This window comes from Pelophylax lessonae (assembly GCF_965119305.1).
Source record: "Pelophylax lessonae genome assembly, chromosome: 5".
NCBI lineage: Eukaryota > Metazoa > Chordata > Amphibia > Anura > Ranidae > Pelophylax > Pelophylax lessonae.
In genome coordinates, this window is record NC_138772.1 from 455688774 (window position 1) to 455707565 (window position 18792).

The 18792-nt window shown below is 40.6% G+C and overlaps 1 protein-coding gene across 1 annotated transcript in view; it reads left to right on the forward strand.

The window, feature by feature from the left end:
- LOC309555379 (uncharacterized protein) overlaps positions 1-18792 on the forward strand; it is a 654339-nt gene that overhangs the window by 247610 nt on the left and 387937 nt on the right. Inside the window, exon 15 of the mRNA XM_082257367.1 lies at positions 7096-7263. Coding sequence (XP_082113493.1) covers positions 7096-7263 — 168 coding nt within the window. The remainder of the gene's footprint in view (positions 1-7095; positions 7264-18792) is intronic.

The following is an 18792-nucleotide window of genomic DNA, read 5'->3' on the forward strand; positions in this document are numbered from 1 at the left end:
TGGTTAAAATTGATGGGAAGATGGATGGAGCCAAATACAGGACCATTCTGGAAGAAAACCTGATGGAGTCTGCAAAAGACCTGAGACTGGGACGGAGATTTGTCTTCCAACAAGACAATGATCCAAAACATAAAGCAAAATCTACAATGGAATGGTTCACAAATAAACATATCCAGGTGTTAGAATGGCCGAGTCAAAGTCCAGACCTGAATCCAATTGAGAATCTGTGGAAAGAACTGAAAACCGCTGTTCACAAACGCTCTTCATCTAACCTCACTGAGCTTGAGCTCTTTTGCAAGGAGGAATGGGCAAAAATTTCAGTCTCTCTATGTGCAAAACTGATAGAGACATACCCCAAGCGACTTACAGCTGTAATCGCAGCAAAAGGTGGCACTACAAAGTATTAACTTAAGGGGGCTGAATAATTTTGCCGTTTTTTGTTTGTTAACAAAGTTTGAAATATCCAATAAATTTCATTCCACTTCATGATTGTGTCCCACTTGTTGTTGATTCTTCAAAAAAAATTACAGTTTTATATCTTTATGTTTGAAGCCTGAAATGTGGCAAAAGTTCAAGGGGGCCGAATACTTTCGCAAGGCACTGTATGTGAGTGGCATATTCAATAACATGTGTAAATGGAGTTATGCTATGTGACATCATTTTACCCTTACATGAGCACCACCACCTAATGGTTGGAGGAGGAGAAGACTAATCTTGGACCCTGACATAGGATGTACAAAATATCAGCCGGTATTGGCGACGAAAAACTGATATCGGTCGATCCCTAGTCCCAATGGTTAAGAAGAATCAGGAGCTGTGTCTGTCAATGAACGAAAGTGAAAATGGGATTTTTTACATTTCTCTGATATTCATTGATGGACACAGCACCCACCCCTCTGTGGAGTTGGCATTCTTGTTACTGCTCGTAACAAAAGAAAACAAAAACAAAGTGCCTATAGCTGAGAGTGGGTGTATACCCCCTGGGACTGCCTATAGGCTTAGTCGAGCTTTTTCCTGCCTAGTGTCCTACTCCTGTAGGGGACAGTATAACCCAACGGTTAAGAAGAATCAAGAGCTGTGTCCGTCAATAAACATCAGAGAAATGGATTTTACGGTAAGTCAAAAATCCCATTATTCAATATTTTGATACCCATTTTAGGTGGGGTACGCACTATAAGATAGGAAGAAAAGATCGGCCAGTTTTCTTTAAGTTTTCACAGCAAGTCAGAACTGAGGATAGCAGTATTGTACTAAAATTCTGATACAACAAAGGGTTTTTTTTTAGTTATTTGTTGTTTCTGATCATTTCATATCTGATATTTCTCGTATGAAAATAGTACACATTAAACATTAATTGTTCTGTTCATGTACGAGAAAAATGTTGGAGTTTGTCCCTTCATAAATTTTCATTTGCCAAGTCGGAATCGGATGTGAAAAGTTGTGTGCACACAATACGAAAATCGAACGATCGTGCCTCGTACAGAATTTTTTCTCATAGAGTGTTTACGAATCATTAGACTGGCCATTACTGACTATCTGCCTTCTGTCACCCCACCAGCAAAACATTTACTGTAAAGCAGAACTGAAGTCTACAATACTTACCTCTCCTTCAATGGTCCAAGGACCCTCGCCGGCATCTTTTACCCTGCTTCTTCCAGGTTCCAGGCTGTGATCTTCTTCATTGACTGTCATGATATGACCTCACTTTTGCGGATATGCAAATGTTATTGAGCATTTAAAGCTAAAGAAAGCTTGAAAAACATTGACAACTTGGTAAAAGGTACAGAAACAAGTGAAAAATGTGTGCACACACTATGGAATTAACCTCAATGGAAATGGGAGAACTAGAACTGTCTTTTGTAACCTCATAACTGTTCTCTTTTAAATTAATAGGGGTTAAAATAGTGGTTTTACTTCCCATGGGTAAAAGTTGATGCCGCATCATCAACTGATTTATCTCCTAACAAAAGTGGCATATAACACCTGCTAAGGCTTTCATAAAATTCAAACTTCAATTAACCTTTGTTTTTAAGGAATGCTACTCTTAAGAGGAAATCACTATGAATTTCGATGGAAACCAATTACCAAAGTGTTTCTCTAATATTTATATAAAAATTATGCAGAGCCACATCTGCGTGATGATTTGAGAGGCCCTTCAGACAAAAAGCTACGTGAATAAAAGAAATTCATTATGCAACTAAGACGTTCATCATCTAAATATATGCTTTCAGATGCTAAAAGTTCAGCCACTTGTTTTGTACAATTTTGATTTCCTCTTGATGTTGTCAAGATTTTTTTCATGTTTATTTTTAGTTGTCTTCTCTTTCTTTATCCCCTTCTCTTTCTCGCTCTCTCTCTCTCTCTCTCTTTCCCTCTTTCTCTCAGTTTGTCTTTCTCTTTTTGCAGCTTTCTTTTTTCCTGTTTGTAATGTGAATTGCTGATAGCAGCAAATTTAATGGCAAAAATATGAAACAATATTCAAGCTTGTCAAGGAAAGGTCAAACTATTTGCATTCATTAGGAACCTGGGGAAGCGTGCAGTGTGTGTTTCATTGGAAGGCTTATGGTTATTGATTTTCATACGGCTGTAGGAAGAGGATAATTAGAAGTATACTTCACTTATAGGTGATGCAATTAGGTATAATTTGCCTATAACTACACAGCCATAGAGCTGTGCTGCATCTAAGCGCTATTTCCAGACAGCTGCGCTTCTAATAAATCTCACATAGCATTGACTATGTATGCCGTGGTTTGCCATGCTAATGTAGTGTTATGGACAGGAACGCAAGGTAATGTACCATTTATAACTGGGATCAATGTGCATAAACAAAACATAATGCCCAATGCCATTCAAGTCTTTCATACTGCAGTGTAGCTCAAGGGATGGTGTTTCTTTATTAAAGATGTCTACCATACAATTATAAAAGGCCAGTTATTGAAAATTGATCATATATATAGTAGCTCACAAAAGTGAGTACAACCCTCACATTTTTGTATATAGTTTATTATATCTTTTCATGTGACAACACTGACGAAATGACACTTCTACTACAGAGGGCAGAATTTAAAGAAACCCTGAAAATCAAAGTGAAAAAATGATGCAGCAGGCTAGTCCATTTTACTGAACTTTGCAGCAACTCAAAATGGTCCTCAGTAGTTTGTATTGCCCCCACATGCTGGTATGCATACCTGAGATGACGGATGGTGTCCTCGGGTATTTCCTCCCAGATCTGGACCAGAGCATCACTGAGCTCCTGAAATGACTGAGGTGCAACTTGGCAGCATTGGATGAACCAAAATATAATATCCCAGAGGTGTTCTATTGGATTTACGTCTGGCGAGCATGTGAGCCATTCAGTGGTATCAATTCCTTCATCCTCCAGGAACTGGTTGCCTACAAGAGGAACCCAAGACCCACTACACCAACGTAGAGTCTGACAATGGATCAAAGGATTTCATCCTGATACCTAATGCCATTCAGGGTGCCATTGTCTAGCCTTTAGATGGCTGTGGGTATACCTCCCCTGACCATCACTGACCCACCACCAAACTTGTCACACTGAACGGTGTTACAGACAGCATAACCTTCTGAATCTGCTCTCATCTGTAAAAAAAGCACAAGGCGCCAGTAGAGGACCTGCCAATTCTGGTGTTCAATGGCAAATGCTACTCAAGCTCCATGGTGCCAGGCAGTGAGCACAGGGCCCACTAGAGGACATTGGGCCCTCAGGACGCCCTCATAAAGTCTGTTTCTGATTGTTGGTCAGAGACATTCACACCAGTGGCCTTCTGGACGTAATTTTGTAGGGCTCTGGCACTGCTCACCCTGTTCCTTCTTGCACAAAGGAGCAGATATCAGTCCTGCTGATGGGTTAAGAACCTTCTACAGCCCTGGAATCTCCTCCATGCTCTTGAGACTGTGCTGGGAGACACAGCAAACCTTCTTGCATTGGCACAAATTGAAAAAGATGAACGTGCCTAGATGATGAATAATCTTAACCAGATGCTGCTGCTATCTTATTGAGAGTTTCTCAATCATGGATGCAAACGAATGCCCCGTACACACGTTCCGATAATCGTACGATAAAACTCGCTTTCGACCTGATCGCTCGATAATCTGATCGTTAGTGCACAGGTTTCGACAGCCGATCACAACAGTTCATCCAACAAAATCCGAAGGGACAAACAGGAAAACTTCTGTCGTACGATAGCCCCGCGAACGACAATAGTTTCATCAGTACACTATGCGTCCGCTAAAAATCGATCGGCAAAGACCGCGCATGATCGGAAACACTAAAATAGCACGGAAAAAGCCTGGCTGCCATTGTTTTTGTTTTGCAGCATCTGATAAATAGCTAAGCAACCAGGAAGCTTTTCCCGAATCGTACAACAAAAATCATACGGTTTGTATGCATTGTTGAATTTGATGTTAGTATCATGCAACAAAATGCGAACAATAAGTCGTCCGATTATCTAAATGTGTGTACGGGGCTTAAAAGGTGACAGAGCTGTATGCAGGTGTGCAAACAATATAATATCCTTCTAATCCTTAGGCCCCCTTTCACACAGGCTTTCTGATCTGGTCCGCCTGTCAGTTTTTCAGGCGGACCTGATCGGAAGCTTTATGTAGCCCTATGGAGCAGTGGATGTCAGTGGAGACATCTCCGCTGACACCCGCTGCTATCCGATCTGATCCTGTCCATGAAATCTGGATGGAGGGAAACCCTATTTTCCATCTGTCTGAAGGATCGGGTATGATCAGATGAAAACGGACAGGCGGTCCCTTCTCATCCGATCCCCTGTAAAGGAGAGCGGGGCTCTGAAAGCTCCGTCTCTGCAAAGTAGGCAGAGACAGAGCTTTCATCTGCCTGCTCAGCGGGGATATGTGGATCGCTCCCCTCTGAGCAAAACTGAGTCTGTCGGGCACACCGCCCGTGTGAAAGCAGCCTTAAGGTGCTAATTTTACCACGTTATATTACTATCAAAATAAAGTGCTAAACAAAAACTGTATCAGCCTAATGTTTCATATATAAAACAATTAAACCATCAGTGTTCACAGTCCAATATATCCTGAATGTTCATATAAGAAAAAAATGATGTGGCAAAAATATTCTATAAAAATGTATGTAAAAAATTGTATATTCCTCTTATCTTCAAATGTTGTCACCACATCCAATGAATAGTCCTCCACAACTTATGTTTAAAATCACTCACCAGATTGAATAGATGATAGTTTTCCAAACCAGTGAACAGGCGTTTTGCCCTGTAGGGAATAATAATCTGCCATCAAAACAATCTTCCCCCACTCACAATCGATGTTTTAGACGAGGAGAAAACCAACAAAGGAGAGAGAACTCTACATAGCATAAAATCTTTTCAAAAATGTTTCCACTTTATTAAAAAGATCATGCACTCACATTTAAAAGTGTCTCCACTGACACAAGTATAACCGGCATATAATCATGTTCGGGTTAGCTCCGGCTCCTCAGCTTTCGCGAGCTGACCCGCATATTGATGTGCCATCCTAGAGGAGTTGGACTGCCTGTGCAACCTCTACAGGGTCCAGGTATCACCTTATGCTACCAGTAGTTACACTGACCCTAGCCAAATGCAAAACTAGTGAAAAACAGTCAGAAGAAATGAGTAGGAAAAAAAAATGTCAGTTGCCTTCACCTGTAAAACCAATCATGTTTTGTAGGCTGTCTCAATGTTGCCCATCTAGTGCACCTGTTGTTCATTTCATTAACACCATAGCAGCTGAAACTGATTAACAACCCCCTCTGCTACTTAACTAACCATATGAATATCCCAAGAGTTTAATTGACTTGATGCTATACTCTTATTAAAAAGTGTTCCTTTAATTTTTTTGAGCAGTGTATTACAAAGAAAGGCTCAAGAGTGAGAAAGCGTGAAAGACATGTTGCCTAATGGATTTCCCAGTGGCTCTGAAACATTGTACATTGTATGAAGAATAGCTGGTTATCAAGGAGCAGGCCAGGCCAGCTCATCCTTGACAACCAAGGACTCATCAGCTGTCAGCGGGTTACCCCCCTTACAGCTGAATATCAAAAAAAGAATGCCGGCAAAGAAGAAAAATAGATTAAAAAATTAAAAGTAAATGGCGTGGAGTCCCCCCCCCCCCCCTTCAAAATCCATACCAGACCCTTACCTGAGCATGCAGCATGTCAGCTCAGGAAAGGGGGGGTGAGGGAGCGTCCCCCCTGAATCATACCAGGGGAGCCCCACACCATTTTTTTTTTAAATGTTTTAATTGCTGGCATTCTTTTCATAAGTCGCACCCAAATCGTATCAATATCATGCAGGTGTGAATTTGATGTGACTTTTGAGGGTTTACATTGAAGTCTATGGACCTGAAGTCAGATGAAAGTCAGACCAAATTAGTGCAGGAACTACTTTAGAGTCTCTGTGACTTGAAATCACACATTTATGAATGGTTATCGTTGGGAAGCATGGGGTGCGATTTGTCGTGCGATTTTGGGGTCCAAAGTTGCATGACAAGTCACACAAGTATGAATGGGCTCTCAGTAGACAAATGACTAAACAATAAATAATTATTCATTCGTATCTGTGAGAAATTATGAATCCATTGGGACCAGGTATTTAAAAATGTAGCTGGAAATGTGCATAAGAGATAACAAATTTACTCGAAGGAGGTTGGTCAGAATACTGTGGTGCAATACGCCAAAAGTATTGTGGCAGGGAAATTGTTTAGGAACGTTTTGAACATATTCTATAGTTGTTCATGGGCTTCTTGTTGTCTTAATAAAATTCATATTTGTTACATTTTCTAAAACATAAATGTCAGCATGAAGTTAACATAAGATTAGTTATATTGTACGATAGATGTAGACAAGCTTCAGCTGAGGTCTGTTGTCCTACATAGCTGACAGGTACCCTTTAAGTTAAAACTATTTTTTTTCTACCTACTCTGTCTGGTCATAAAACACAGCAAGCAAAAACTTTTCATCTGAAGTAATCTAGCAACCCAAGCTATTATCCACATTCTTTGTTTTAGCAGCTTTTTAACAAACTCTAGAAGAAAAAGAGTTGTGGTTAACATTTGATCTTCTCCCAGGCTCAAAACTATGAAGAACTTGTGAAAGGTTTACGCGAAGAGCTGAACCAAGGGCAACGTCGTCAGCAAGATGAGCAAAACCATATAGAAGAAATGAGAAGGCAAACTGTGAATATGGAAACTGAAATGGAGAGACTGAGGTCCCAAAATAAGAGTTATGCTCAAAAGGTAATAATGGATGTTGAATGAGAGTAGGTGCCTGTAAGTGGTGAGTGTATGATATTGCATGTTTCTCTGATCATGTAATAAAATATAACATTATCAATGGTTTTTAAAGAGTTTATAACAAAATACACAGTAACGTGTTTTAGTCAGGGCCAGCCATGTACACTTTTCACTCTTCATCTACTTATTACATTTTCTGCTATTCAAAAATAGTAGAAACATAATGTCTTGCCATTTTTTTTTCTGAAGAATTTCATAAATCAGTATTGTATTTGCTGTCATAGTTCTCATCAGTTGAAGGCCAATCCACCTTCCCATATTCTGTCCAAGTGACAATGGTGGTCAGGACAAATCTCCTCAGGGGAAGACTGCAGTAAAAATAAGGAATTTTTCTTCATAAAATTTTGCCAAAATGTATACGGTTACATTGCTTTGATAAAAATAACCTAAATTAGTGTATTTTATTTGGTCTGTGTGAAAGTTATAGACATACAGTTATAGATTGATACAACGATGATATCAATCACTGACAATTGATCACACCTGATGTACGGACGACCTATCTATTTTCTTTAGACACTAAGGCTGGTCATACAGTATACTATTTTCTTGTACAATTTTCCTTTAGATTTACCAAAACCATAAGGCCCCTTTCACACGGGCGCATCTGTTGGACAGACTTTGCTTGCTAAGCGGGGGATCGCTTCACTGATCCCCACTGAGCAGGAGGATGACAGGTCCATCTCCACTTACTGAGCAGAGACAGAACCAGTCCTGCTGTTCCCTAGGGGGAGATCGGACAAAAACTTACAGCCTGTCCGTTTTCATCTGATTATATCCCATCTGCCAGAGGGATGTAAAATAGTACCTCCATCCATCTAGATTTGGCAGAAAGGATCAGATTGGATAGCAGCAGATGTCTGGGGACACGTCACCGCTGACGTCTGCTGCTCCATAGGGGTGAATAGAAGGTTCAATCAGGTCTGCCTGAAAAACTGGCAGGTGGACTTGATCGGACAGCCCATGTGAAAGGGGCCTATAATATATGAGGTCAAACCTAAACACTTTAAATTTGTTTACAATCAGGCAGGCCTTTGCACTACATATTTGAAGATAAATCTAAAAACTGAATAAAAAATGGTATAATGTATGGCCAGCCTAACAAGCCAGGACAGTATGAATACCCCCAAATTACCCCTTTTTGCAAAGCAGACATTCCAATGTACTTAGTAAGAGGCATTGTGATGTATTTGAAGTTGTATTTTTTCTCCACAAATCTTTGGAAAATGAAGATTTTTTTTCCCCTCAAAAGTGTCATATTAGCAGGTTATTTCTTTCACATGGCATACGCATACGTGCAACTACACATCAAAACACATTCTACTGCTACTCCTGAGTATGGCAAAACCACATGTGTGAGACTTTTTCACAGCCTACCTAAATAGAGAGGCCCACGATGCAAGGAGCACCATAAATTATACATCTAATTTCCCGACAACCTATCATTTTTGAAGGCCCTTCATATTTCTAACACATAGCATGTACACACCAAGAATTACATCCCGAAACACATTCTGCTGAGCAAAGGGTAAACAAAACAGAGACATGGTCAGCACAGCCAAAATATTGGTCCTGGTAGCAGGCAGAAACATGGTCCATGGTCCAGTAGAGGTAGCAGGCAAAGGTGTGGTCAGTTCAGGCAGAGGCATTCAGGCAGTAAGTCGGCAGCAGGCAGAAATATCAGGATTGGGGCTTCGGTCAGATAAGACCTGGGCCCAGGGGTAGAGGCTTCTCCCACCTAAATCTCTTTGAAACCTCCGGACTCCAGACCCTAATCCGAGAATTACAAAACCCGAAGAAAACCAAAAATTTTTTTTTCTCCTCCTGGAAAAACTATTCTGGAGCCCCTCACATATGTGATACCATGAATCCCATTACTACAGTAGCGGGGCAAAAGATCAGTCCAAGCAGCAAGTAAAAAATATGGTCCATTAACAGGCTGAGGTCAGTTCTCGTGGAAGGCAGTGTATAAACAATGCAGATAGCAGGCAAAAGCATAGTCAATAAACAGGCCGGAGTCAGTTAAGGTGGAAGGCAGTGGCATGGTTGGTTGGGGCAACAGGCAAATGGTCAGCACAGATATTGAAATAGGCAAAATGGCAGGCTATTAGAAATATGGGCTAATATTTTAGTGATGTGTAAAAAGGTTGGAAACAGTCTCCGATGCATAGGCCAGGTTGAGAGGGGGATACCAAGGACAATGATGACTGGTGTCTCTTCTCCCCCCCCCCCCCCCCCTCTGCTGCATACACAACATCTTTTTTGGCAACTTCTGTTGGTGAAATGCTCTCAGGGAAATGGAGCTCATGAAGTCTGCTAATCTGGGGGTGATCTTTGCAGGTAGATGCAGAACGTGACAATTTCTTCTATGAATTTGAGGAAGGTGGTGGGTCTTTCTGTGGATTTGGTGTAGGTGACATAAGCATTAAAGTCCACAAAATATTTTTCCATGTAGAGGAGGGAACTGTACCCAACAGATAGAGGGCTCTCGATCCACAAGGGAAAGGAACTTTTGAGTGTGCAAAACCAATGATAGAAAAAAAAAATACTGTACAGGAAACCTCACGTCATAAAAACATGGATTAATTATGTCACATTAAAAAAAGCATTATAAATGGCCAACGGTGTCTTCTGGAAATCTCCACTGAGGTGTCATTGTGGATGGTGGACAAGACGTAGACATCTCTCTTATTCTTCCACTTCACGGCCAACACTTTGTCATTTCACCTATAAACCGATGTAGAAAGTGTGGGAAAGGCTAATCAAATGCAAGCTGTAGAGGGTTTTATGCAATATAGCCCCATCTGGAACAATCTATTGTATCCTGAATTAGCTAAGCTTCCTTATACAAAGAAATAGTTAAACTATGGCATCTCGCACTTGAAGCATATATTTAGGGGAGCTACATTGCTGTCTTTTTCCACTTTACAATCCCAATATAGCCTGCCCCAGTCAATGCACTTTTATTATCTGCAGTTGAAACATGCAGTCCAGACCCAAAACCTACCACCAGGCTTCTTCCTCTCTCACACTCCAATTTTTAGTATGATGCAGAAAGGTCCTTTAATTCCTCCTTAAAAGAAGCAAACTCATGATTGATGACTAGTATAGGTTGATCCTAGGTCTTGTCCTAGGCTGCTACTTCTCTGACAGTGCCACAAGAAAATGCTCATCAGACACTAGATTCTTGAATGTGTATGGAATAGTACCTGGTACAAAAGTTCAACAGTGCAGGTGCATGGCCCCGAATGCAGACAGTGTGCGTTGGGGGCCATGCACATGCACCCGCACAGTAGGGTTGCCATCCCTTTAAACCAGGACACACATTAATTACACAGGTTATGTGGCTGATTAAGGTGGTAATTAAACTCACGTTGTGCCTTTTGTGCATTACAATAGCCTCAGAACCTGTGTAATTAATATGTGTCCTGGTTTAAAGGGATGAGGTGGAAACCCTAAGGCACGGCTGTCAGATTGGGAGCAGCGGCTATGTCCGTGCAGCTGCTGCATCCCAAATAACATTTATCAAAGCCTAATTGAACAACCTGAAATTAAAAGCTGATTAGCTACTATGCACAGCTGCACTGGATTTTGCACTCTCCAGTCCTAGTAAATGAACCCCAATATTTTAAAGGTGCTAGGTGTTCCAATCAATAATTCTTGTGTTCAAATTTATTCAGGTATGGGTTTTAAATGCCTCTGTATGCTAAAAAAACAAAAAAAAAAAAAAAAAACACAATTCAGGTTACCTCTTCACCACAACAGTATTCTTTAGGATGGCTAAACTAAAAGAGATTAACAGCACATCAAGAGCTGTTGAAGCTCATAAGTGTAGAAAAGGTTATAGAAGGATTTCTAAAAACCTGGAGCTGTATTATTGCCTTGCATAAAGTTTAAATATTTATACAATTCTGTAACATTTCTATTTTCCTAGTTGTAAACATCCTACAAATTTCAGTAAAAGACTATGCTATACAGTTTTCAGATGGAAAGAACATAAAATCATTAAGGTATTTCTAAGGATCTGCATACATCTCTTGATAACATCTGTGTTCATTAGTCTACTATAAGAGGGACACCTGTGTGTTTTAGGTGTGGTGCATTAAAAAAAAATTAGCTTGCTGCATCTTTGATGTGTTTTCATCTAAACACACATCATGTAGAGTTCAGTAGTAAAATGCAAGGCACCAAAAAATTACAGCACAGGTGTAGACCTACCCTAAGAAAACGACTGAACACGATAAATGATCATAGGATATTATCATGAAGGAAACCACTCCTGTAAAAAAAATGGCCCTGCTTACCAACATGTCTCATCCCAGTTTTTAGAAATGATAGAGGGGGATAATAGTTCCATAGAACTATATATAATAGATATTTTATGTTCACTTAAAATGCTCATGATTTTCCCTCGCATAATTGGTGTATCCTTAACACTTTTTAAATTTTATTGTTCCTATACTGTTCTCATTTCAGCATAGCTACATTACTAAATATTCCTTTTACGTTCTTGTTTCTTTTAAAATTGTTTAAGATTGTCCCCTTGTGTACACAGCTCATATTTTACCCTTGCATGTTTCAGCAGTGTTTATGTATCAGCTATTTGTGATAGAGCAATGCATAGCCCTATTCTGAACAACTGATAAGCCAAACATAACTAAAGATAGGAGTTGTATGACATATTTCATCCTACTCATTATGCTATTCTTCTTTTAAGATTATCTACATATGCACAACTCCTTAGGGAAAACAGTCTTTTCTGGTTTTGGCATGCAGCACTTGCATTACAATATACTTGGCTTTGTATGATGAACAATATATATTTCTGTCATTTGAAGCTTAACTTTAGTAAAACAGTGGGGTTAATACTTAATTCACCATCTGTTGGAGAGAAAAAAGTATTCCAGTTTGTGACAGTGAAATATGCTGTATTCATTTCACAGTAGCATTTACTAGTATAGTTATAGGACTTCAGTTTAAAAAGTAATCCTCCACCAATATTTGACCTACTCATGTAACGCTTTTTTTTCTGCAGGAGTTGTCTGACCTTAATGGGCCAGGGAGCTACAATATCATATTTGACCTGCTTTCTTACCTGCTGGTGAAATGTGGTATCATGAATACGTATGTCGTATGTGGCTTCCTAATCCCAGAAAAAAAAAAAATCCCAATGGCTCTAATTAAATGGTCTTATGTGTTTAAAGCCTTAACATATAGACTGTACATCTATTTTTCATCCACACCCATAAACTATAAATCGATATGGTATACTGAAAGTATATATTTAACAAAATTGTCTCAAGGTAAATTATTACCCTCTGCTAAGTTGAATGAGTACATTCTACCTGTTTACTATGATACAAGGGATAGTGTGAAAACTCATAAAATGCTCAAATTATATACTTTTATTTTACAGTGTATGTACAGCCTTCTCTTTTTTATCATTTCTTTTAAGGAGTAATGAAGGGTTAAAGCCCCGCTTGTGTCCCACTGGGGACATTTCTCTTTACTTCTTGTGTTGGATACAACAGTTAATGTCCTTCTTAGGCAGTTGTCAAATTTGCCTGCATTGGATTATAATTCCTTACTTCTTTTGGTGACCGCTCAAAACTTTTGGATTTTTCCTCACTTTTAGTCCCGGTGACAATTACCACCAGGAGAAATAGATGGGTGAATTTTCTTTGAGGAGACACATGCAACATTAACCACTTTAGCCCCGCTCACTGTGCCTCTACTGTGGCACAGTGGCTCGTTCCCATCCAGCGACGTAGACCTACGTCGCTGGACTCCTCCCATTGTGGGCGGCATCCGTGCGCCGCCGGAGGCTCGCTCCCGTGCGCCGCCGGAGGATCGCTCCCGCTGTATTCAGTCACAGCGGGAGTTGGGCCAGGGGAGGAGCAGCGGCGATCTCCCCTGGCACAAGCGGGCGGATCTCCTAAGTGACAGACAGTGACAGATTGCAGGGTTCAGCATAGCTGAACATGCGATCTGTCCCTGTGTCACTCAGTCACCTCCCCCCACACACGTTAGTAAGCACCAGGCATACATTAACCCCTCCCTCTCCAATAAAATTAACCCCTTCCCTGCCAGTGTCATTTTTACAGTAACAGTGCATATTTATAGCACTGATTACTGTAGTAATGTCACTGGTACCCCCAAAAGTGTCAAAAATGTCAGTCAAGGGTCCGATCTGTCCGCCGCAATGTCGCAGTCCCGCAAAAAAATCGCAGATCACCGCCATTACTCGTTAAAAAAAAAAAACACCAAAGATGACAGAAATCTTTCCTTTAGTTAGTAAACGCAATAACTTTTGCGCAAACCAATCAAAATACGCTTATTGTGATTTTTTTTACCAAACATAGGTAGCAGAAAACAAATTGACCAAAAATTTAAAAAAAGTTTGATTTTTACATTTTTTTTTGGGGGGGGGGGGGGAATTTCATATATAAAAATGTGAAAAATATTGTTATTTTTTCAAAATTTACGCTATTTTTTTGTTTATAGCACAAAAAGTAAAAATCGCACAGGTGATCAAATACCACCAAAAGAAAGCTCTCTTTGTGGGAAAAAAGGACGTAAATTTAGTTTGGGTACGGCGTAGCACGACCGCACAATTGTCAGTTAACCACTTAAGCCCCGGAAGATTTTACCCCCATTCCGACCAGGGGGTATTTTGCGATTCGGCACTGCGTGACTTTAACGGACAATTGCGCGGTCGTGCGACGCTGTACCTAAACGAATTTGGCGTCCTTTTTTTCCCACAAACAGAGCTTTCTTTTGGTGGTATTTGATCACCTGTGCGATTTTTTGATCACGCGCTATAAACAAAAAAAGAGCGTAAATTTTGCAAAAATAGCAATATTTTTCACATTTTTTTATATGAAATTCCCCAAAAAAAAATTTAAAAATCAAAATTTTTTTACTTTTTCGGCCAGTTTGTTTTATGCTACCTATGTTTGGTTAAAAAAAAATCGCAAAAAGCGTATTTTGATTGGTTTGCGCAAAAGTTATCGCGTTTACTAACAAAGGGAAAGATTTCTGTCATTTTTGTTGTTTTTTTTTTTTAACGTGTAATGGCGGCGATCTGCGATTTTTTTTGCGGTACTGCGACATTGGGGCGGACAGATGGGACCCTTGACTGACATTTTTGACACTTTTGGGGTTACCAGTGACATTTCTACAGTAATTAGTGCTATATATATGCACTGTTACTGTAAAAATACACTGGTAGTGAAGGGGTTAACTTTATTTGGGAGGGAGGGGCTGTGTGTATCCCTAGGGGCGTGCTTTCTACTGTGATTGGCTGGGGCTTGAGCTGTATGGACACTGATCAACGGATCTACATACTAGATCCGAGTGATCAGTATTCTAACAGCAAGGAGAATGACAGGCAGCTTGTTTACACAGGCTGCCTGACATTCTCCCTCTCCCCCGCCGATCGCCGAGTGACCGGCGGACATCGGGTCCGCCGGTCACACGCGCGGGGGGGTCCGTGACCACGTGGGAGCGGGAGCGCGCCTCCGGGGGCGCGCGCTCGCTCCCTAGACCCTCACAAGCTAGTGACGTAGCCCTACGTCACTTTGCCTGTGAGGGGCTGACTGCCGACGTAGATCGGCGTTAGGCAGTCGGCAAGTGGTTAAAGTCGCACAGTGTCGAATCGCAAAAAGTGGCCTGGACAGCAAAATCCTCCGGTGATAAAGTGGTTAAAAAAAAGGTTCTAATCCTTTCCTGCTCTATTAAAAATGAAAAAGCAGTAATATTTGCTTCTTCATACACTTTATAAAAATATTCTTTCCATCTACCAGCTTATTAGAAAGGTATGTAGACTGACCACTCCTGAGGATGCTAGCTGCCTGTTAATGTTCAACCTAGTTGTACCTCAAATACCAAAACTGTTTCAGTAAAAACCTTTGTTTTCTTAAATCCCCCTGAACTTATTAAAGCATTTAACTTACAATTTTGGAATGTTTCCCTTATAACTGCAATATTTTTGTCCCTGTTTATGCCACAGTCCAGTAACCACAATTACCTATCATAACCTTTGCTGGAGAAACAGGCTGCTATAGGTTGGTAAAATTTGGTAAAAATTTGTGCAAGAAACATTTTCATAATCGCTGTGACATGAGTATGAACAGTTTCATTTCCAGCAATGGGGTGCGACTTGTCATGCAATCTGGAACTGTCAAATCGCATGACAATTTGCAATGGTGGGAACTGTGGCTCAGTAGTGAGTCTATGCTGATTAATTATGTGGTCTCTCCATGCAAGGAGCCTGGTACCCTGTAACTTTTCTGAGCAGAGTACTAGAATTATTTAGGGATATTCACTGAACAAATAGAGCCTGTTACGACTGCAACCTTAAATGTAATTTAATTTGCCCATAAAATGCATCCCTATTACTTTAGAACTTTTTTGCCGAGATGCTCATTTTCTTACCCTGCTCATAGAGCAGCTGAAATCCAGGATCATTAATGAACTTTGAGTAATGTGCCTCAGCAAGCATTTTGTAATTGTAAATGGAATTTCATGGCTTCCTTTGCTGTAAATCAGAATGTGTGTTTATAGGGCACTTTTTAATCCAGGCTTAATACACAATTATTTTTTAATAATCACAGCCTTAGAACTGCAGCTGTGAGCTCACTAGTTTAAACAGCTGACTGAAGTAAGCCGTTTTATGTTGCTAATATTCCTGGGCATGTCAGGAGGGAGAGAGTTATTTTCCTCAGGTGTGTTTGAGTAAGTCTCCTAATTTCATTACTTTTAAAGGCAGCGTGAAAATAAAACATGTCATCTCCCTAGATATTGCAATGTTTGGTCAAATTGAAACGTTGTGTGATTACTTCCTACATTCTCTCACCACTTTATAACAGCACATACTTGATCAAACATGACCAAGCCTCCATTCTATGTAGAGAGTGTTCCTCAAGGCATTGCTGGCTCTTGTAGAAGCAGAGGCAGACGGATTAGCAACAATGGAAGCATGCTCTGAAAATAGTAACATGTGGAGCAGAATAAGAGTTCCATAATAAGCTATAGTATGTACAATAAAGTGCTCATTATTTAAAAGGCTCTTGGAAAATGGCTAAAATTAAAGCTGACCTACAGGCAGATTTAAAAAAATAAAACCAATTAATGCAATCATTTTTTCTTGAAAAAACATGACATGTAATTTGAAATGAAACTAGTGTATGACACAACACAAGGAGCCAATCAGGTTTGTCACTTGCAATGCACATATGTTAATAACAAGAATTACCCATACCCCCATGGTCCTCACTGTCAGAATTTTTTTCTTTGCTTATTTATTTATTTATTTATTGTTTACTTGCTGCATCCAATCTTATTCAGGTTGGTCGCTTTCGCCTCTTCAGGTAGGTGGTCCTTAATGTGATATCAGTGCCAATATATGCATCAGTACGCTCTCAATGAAGGGTGACGTTGTGATATCCACTCATGGAGCAGACTCATTCACAGTATGCCATTCTGAGTGAGTGACATTTCACCCACGTACTGTACAGTCTGGTAGAACCATGTCAATCTCAGGACTGACCAGACTGTAGTATGAACCCTTTTTCAGGTAAAACAGCTTCCATATATGTATCTCAGCTGTGTATTTAGCTGAATGTTCAGGTTTAAATATCACTACTGCACAAAGTGGTGTAATCATAGAGTCCTATAATTTTGTGGGCATGTGCACTCATTTTTTTTCCCAGAACTTTCAAGTGTACCCATCATGAAATAGTAACATTTTCATACATTTTTAGAACTTGGCAAAAAAAAAAAAAAAAAAACAGCTGGGTAATATTGCAGGTGCTTTTCAAGAGAAATGTCCAAGAGAGATCACACGGGAGAGCCTGAAGAGGTGGGAAAGGGGAGGCGCCTGTAAAAGCAATCCAGCAGCTAATCAGCTGCTAGGATTGCTTTTAGATCAAAAAACATCGCTGGCTGCAAAATTACTGGGGTTAGAGCATACAGCTGCAGCCATAACCCCGTTATAACCACTTAAGCACAATCATGTACATGTACATGATTATACGGCAAGTTAATAAAAAGGCCTGCGTCAGATTCAAAATCCTTGCAGCCCACTTTCGTAGCTTTGCTGACTTGTGCAGCAGAGTCAGGTAGTTCCAAACCTCCAGTTTGTAGGAAATAAAACTGGTGTTTAAGGTAATTGAGGTAATTAAGACCAACTGGATGTTGATACATAGAGATAGTGTCTCTCTCTGTATGCTGTGTATAATAGGCAGCATGTTTGCCACCACTACCCCCTCCTCAACTGTCACTGGTTCTGACTGGATTCTGAGATGACCACAGAGACATGTGATCCTATATAGCAGGATCACATGAGCTCTGCGATTATCCCAGGGAGAAGGACGGTCGACTGTGTTTACAACAGCCGACCATCCTTCTCTCTCAGCGGGGAACGATCGAGTGTGTCAGGGGACAATCAGAGCCACCTGACACACTCATCGGCTTCCCCACTGGCGATCTGGGGTGGGAGCGCGCTGCCGGCGGTGCGCGCTCACCCCCTGGTTCCTCTCAGGCGAGCGACGTAGGTCTACGTAGTTTTGCCTGTACAAGCCACCCTGCCGCAGTAAAAAGGTGCCGGGTGGTCGGGAACTGGTTAAGGATGCTGTTGGCTATGCAACCAGTGATGCTGGCAGTGGACAAAGCCTTCTGGGGGAAGCTAAGACAGTAGTTGCCATCAGGTCTGCTGTCTTGTTGTGACTGACAGATTCTATAACTAAGAGCAGGCAATCTATTGGCTATGGATCGTCACACTGCTTGCTGTCAATCACTAGGGAAGCAGACCTGATGGGGAACTAGTGTCTCTGTATCTCCATCAGGCTCTGCTCAACCACCCACTAAACTCACAAAGTGAGGATGGAGTGCCCATATGAACACTCCATCCTCACTTCGCCCTTCACATGCACTGGTTTCCCCAAATTAATTTACTTGCTTACAACAGATACATGAATCTTATAAAAACTCTCTATATACAATCAACACAACCACTGCTACTCTAAAACAAATACTAAATACAACAATATACCTCCAAGGTTGCTCGCTGTACACTCTATAGTGATTTCTCAACACTTATTCCCAAAATACAAATTCAACCAGTGCAGCGCAACACAAATACAATATATTTAAATTATAAATAATATGTGAAAGTCCAATAGTGTCATTCCAAAGTCCCCTGGGACTTTCTATTATTCAATCCATAATATGTGAGAAAAGATTAGAAGGAAATCTAGTGCTGCCCACAAATCTGTGATCATCTACCTTTCTGTTCTCCAGTGATTCATGTTCTCACACCCCAGGTAAAAAAACCTGTTCACCTCAAATCTCTACCATGCCCATCTGTAATAATTATCTGAATCCACTCCGATGGCACAGCCTCTTCAAACTACCTATAGTCTAAACTCCTTAAAGCTAAACACCAACTTTTTCACTAGACCTGAATGGAAT